Source organism: Puntigrus tetrazona, chromosome 20 (genome assembly GCF_018831695.1).
Source record: "Puntigrus tetrazona isolate hp1 chromosome 20, ASM1883169v1, whole genome shotgun sequence".
Taxonomy (NCBI): domain Eukaryota; kingdom Metazoa; phylum Chordata; class Actinopteri; order Cypriniformes; family Cyprinidae; genus Puntigrus; species Puntigrus tetrazona.
The window spans coordinates 7604689-7609104 of NC_056718.1; the positions used below are offsets into that span (position 1 = coordinate 7604689).

At 36.7% G+C, this 4416-nt stretch overlaps 2 protein-coding genes across 2 annotated transcripts in view; one reads left to right on the forward strand and one right to left on the reverse strand.

The window, feature by feature from the left end:
- Positions 1 to 4416, forward strand: part of LOC122324529 (leucine-rich repeat-containing protein 52-like) — a 106671-nt gene that overhangs the window by 58456 nt on the left and 43799 nt on the right. The window lies entirely within an intron of this gene.
- The window catches only part of LOC122324531 (forkhead box protein N3-like), a 12443-nt gene continuing 11470 nt past the window's right edge, over positions 3444 to 4416 (reverse strand). The window contains exons 3-4 of the mRNA XM_043219038.1: positions 4036 to 4206; positions 3444 to 3953 (exon numbers count right to left, since the gene is read on the reverse strand). Coding sequence (XP_043074973.1) covers positions 4180 to 4206 — 27 coding nt within the window. The 3' untranslated portion in view covers positions 3444 to 3953; positions 4036 to 4179. The remainder of the gene's footprint in view (positions 3954 to 4035; positions 4207 to 4416) is intronic.

Here is a 4416-nt window from a genome sequence, read left to right on the forward strand (position 1 = left end):
ATTTTTATTATTATATTTCATTACATATTCAATACTTTAAGAATAAGCAGCTTACGCCAAATCTGACTGGAATCAGTAGAAGTGCTTTATAAGTCTGTTTAGAGAAATATGAAGGAGTGTTCACATTCCCTGTCACTTTGTAGCAGCAAATGATATTAAATACAAATGCACATCTTACTTAAGGCAGCAAATATGTTCATTTAGTGAATTTCTGAGTTAATGGTTTGCTCTGTCTACGAGATAAGGTTTGTTTGGTCCAGCACAAGGGAAGAAATGAGAGCCTGACCACCTGCATTCCCTTGACCTCCACTTTCTCCAGTTCATTAAAGTGAAACGGGCAGAAAAAAAATGCACCAAAACCTCAAGAAGTGCAAACTGCAGCTAGCACATATGCTACAGACCACTTAGACAAACTCAGCATTTTAAAAAAACAGCATGGTGAGCGAACGCTCCCGGTATATAAATTAGCTCTCCTGACAGATCCTGCTGAAAACGAGGAAACAGCAAAATGTCACTTTGAAAGTGATATCAGGGGAAAATTACTTGAGCTCATTAGTAAAGACTACAATCAGTGTCATGTTACTAAGCCCCATTTTTCAGCTCAAGTTAGCCCTATATACTGTCGGAGATTTACACAATCAGCAAACCACCGCGACGGAACAAAGTGTGGACTATCACAGTGCTTTTGTAAAGTCAAAGTCATTTCCTTTCACTCAGGCTCTTCAAAGCGATGGACAGCATGTGCTGTTTTGTTAGACAGACTGTGTTCTCAATTAATCAATAGTCATGACCTTCAGATAACTGACATAGTGTCATACTGCGTGCCCTGAGGTAACACACACATACACACACTGGTCTTTTGCCTTTAGAAAATCTGAAATGAATAGCATTTAAACATCGCTAAACCAACAAACCTGACACAGATTTTGCAGGAGGTTTTATTTTTGTTAACTAACACCCCTCAAATCAGTCACTAATTGAGTCATTTTTTAAAGGGCCGAAACAACTTTAGCAAAAAGGTGCCGTGAGATTTTTTTCAACTTGAATACTAGATTCTCCCGAATAGGGCTAAGAAACGATAACACACTCTATTGATTGCAGCAAACCCCAGAGCGAGTGCTCGGCTCTTTACCCACAGTATTTGGCTTCAGTGGAAAGATTTGTACCAGCGCAAGTCAAACAATTCAAACCCTTGGAGTGTTTTAGCAAACAAAATAAACAGCGAGGTTTATTGGGCTCACAATTCATTTACACTCATGTCTCGATGATTCAAATCTTGACCAGTAAAATCCGAGCAGCGATAACAAATATAAAGGTTAAACAAATAAGGAATTAATTGTTAAAATAATAACAAATAATACCGATAGTGACAAAAATGAATGCAAATAACACTATTACAAAAACTAATAATTATTAATAATTTCTATTTATAATTTGCATCATAATTATACATAATTATTCCAGTAAATAACTGAGTAATAGGCTTGTGGAGTTTCGTATCATGCCATGCGCTATTTTTCTGGAGGGAAAGGTCTTTCCTAGCAAAAAAATTCCATTTTCTTCTGAAAGCAGCGAATGCATTTATTCTTAGCACAAACTGACATTCTGCACCTAATTAAGCTGTCAACTTTCCATCAGCGTGTTTTAAAACCATACCTGGACCAACCACAAAGATGAATTGCACCATGAAATTCAATCCTTAAATGGTCTGTCCGGTAGATGCTCTGATGGAAATGAAAAATAGGGGAGTTAAAAGAAATGAACAGGACGGAAGCAATGAAAAAAAAAACGAAGCAAGGCAAAATATAGCAACTAGTGAAAAACAATAAAATAAAATGATTATAGGGTCGCAGAAGAACTGAAACCAGAAAAAACTAATCAATATTATTATTTAATAGTGTTATTAATCATATATTCATGTTATTACTGTAAGGACACAGAAAAATGAAACCAATGGAAAAAAGTGTGCTACATTGTTCTCCTTCAAATATTACCTAAAATAACTGGGAAAAAAGCAGGTGTACTGGCCTTTTATTTCTCTTGGGAACAGGCAAAAATGTGAGATTAAACAAAGGCAATCAATTCTAATTAACATAGCATCATAAATCGCAGGGCAATGCAGGTCCTGCAGGAAAATCTACTACTGTTGAACCGACAAAAGTCACTTTCTCTTGAGAATATGACATTCTGACAGCTTTAAGAAAGTGAAAATAACCTGCTGATGAGTTAAAGTTGCACCACTGAAATAGTTACATGCTCAACTGATGTGTTTGAGTACTATATATACATTCAGACACAATAAAGCTTCCGACAAGGCGACATCCGTCTTTAAAGGGTGTGATATGTGATCCTGAGAGCATCAGATTATTCATATATGCTCCGTGGAGAAGAGGCTGCGCTGGTCTATCTTTCCAAATGTTCCGTAATCAGGAGAAATCAATAGGTTTCAGAGCACTTTGCCTCAGATTTATCTCCATCTCCTGACAGCTGCTGTGTCCGTCTGAAGGCCAGCTCAATGGCACCAGCCAATAGAGTCTCCAATCAGAGAGAGGGGGTGAAAAAGGGAAAGGAGAGCCAGGGAAAAGGGGGGAAAGCACTTGGATTACACTGGTCTCCTAGGCAACAGGCAATGGTGGAGTATATAAAGACTGTTTGATAGTCTTGGCAGAGAGATCTTTCAGTCTCTCTAAGAAGCATGGGCCTCTGAAGATGCTATATTCCATTATAAGCAGTAAAGTTAATCCTATCAGTTCCTGAGCAAAATGAAAGACCTGCTATTATGAAGCACCCCCCCTCGACCCGACTGTCCAGAGTCCCCCCTTTTATGCTCACAACTTTAAACACGCAAAAAAAGAACTGTGGGGAAATATTTAGTTAGCCAAGTTTTGAATCTATGTAAGACCACTGCCCATTAAAATATCACTCTCCAAGACTTCAAAAGCTCCAGTTTCTTTCTTTCTTATCACCGTTTATATAGGCATAAACCTGTTAATCAAAGATACATTTGTGCAACAGACATTAGAGCAATTAAATTATTACACTCATTAGTTTAATTAGCTCTTACTAACAAATCAGTGTTTGATTTTAATCAAAATTACTGTTAGTTTTTAAATATTTAAAAATATATTAATATTATATTTACTAATATTATAATTTAATCTGAAAAAATATTTTAGCTTTTATTTCTGGATTTTCAGGTTTCATTTTATTTTTTTACCAATTGTGTTACATGCTTTTTGATTTCATTACTTATTTTTTGCTATTTATGTTTAAATTTAAATTATTTAGTTTCGTTTTATTATTTGTGTTTACTTGCCTTTAGAAAATCTGAAATGAATAGCCATTTTCATACTATAAATTATAACATTTTAATGCATGATTTTAATGAGAGATTTTTAAAAGTGTAGAATTTACGTTGGCAGTCACTGGCCAAACCATTAAATGTTTTTAGACCAATTAGACCAAACAAACGAAGGAGAAAAAAAACAGTGTAAAGAGGGACCTAAGACATTTCATATATATAGCATACATATTAGCATATGCGCCAATTACATTTATTTTAGAAAATCCAGTTAATTACTGTTCTTTCACGGTAAAAGTAAAAATAGAAAAAATAGATGAAAAAAAACCACTTCTGTTTCTGAAGAAAACCAATTCGCTTCAGCAGCACATCGGACTACCTAAAGTGAGTGTGTAAATGCTCTGTCGGTAAGGTGATCTATATAAATGCAGACATCGACCGTTTTGAAACATGGATAAATCAAGGTGTCCAAAAGGACATCATTGCTTTGGTCTCCAAATCCCAGCAGTCATCAGCTGCTAATGGCTGCGGCCCCAGAGTCGTCATCTCTTCTGAGGCTCTGCGGCTTAAATCACATGAAGGAGCAGAGAAGCGGTAAGCTCGCTCTGTGATTGGCTGAGAAACGATGACCTCCGTTCATATTGGCTGAATCCTGCACACAATGGCATTTTTAAAGCAGGTCTATATTGTGGAGTTCTGCAGCGGAGCATTTAGAGAGCGATGACTCTACTCACCTTCAGAGGCTCTCGGTGCATTAGGAAGGGCATGAAAGGTCATTCATAATGAGGGTGTTTGGGGAGGGGGAGGCTTGGCTGTTGTTGGACCTATTCACTGAGACGAGTCCAACACATCGCCCCATCCAACTCTCACTCTCTCCTTCAGTCTTCTTTAAGACTTTCTGAAGACTGAGTAGAGCATGAAGATTCACCAGAAGAAAACATCACGCCTCCAACAATCAACACGAACAGCTTCATCCAAAAAAACTGTTTAAACAATGTTATGAAAAAGATGATCCCAACTCTAAATTTATAACCAACTATAAATATTACTATAAACTGATATACCTGTAAATGCAAACCAGCTAAATTATGCATCAGTTAAAACATATTGCAGAC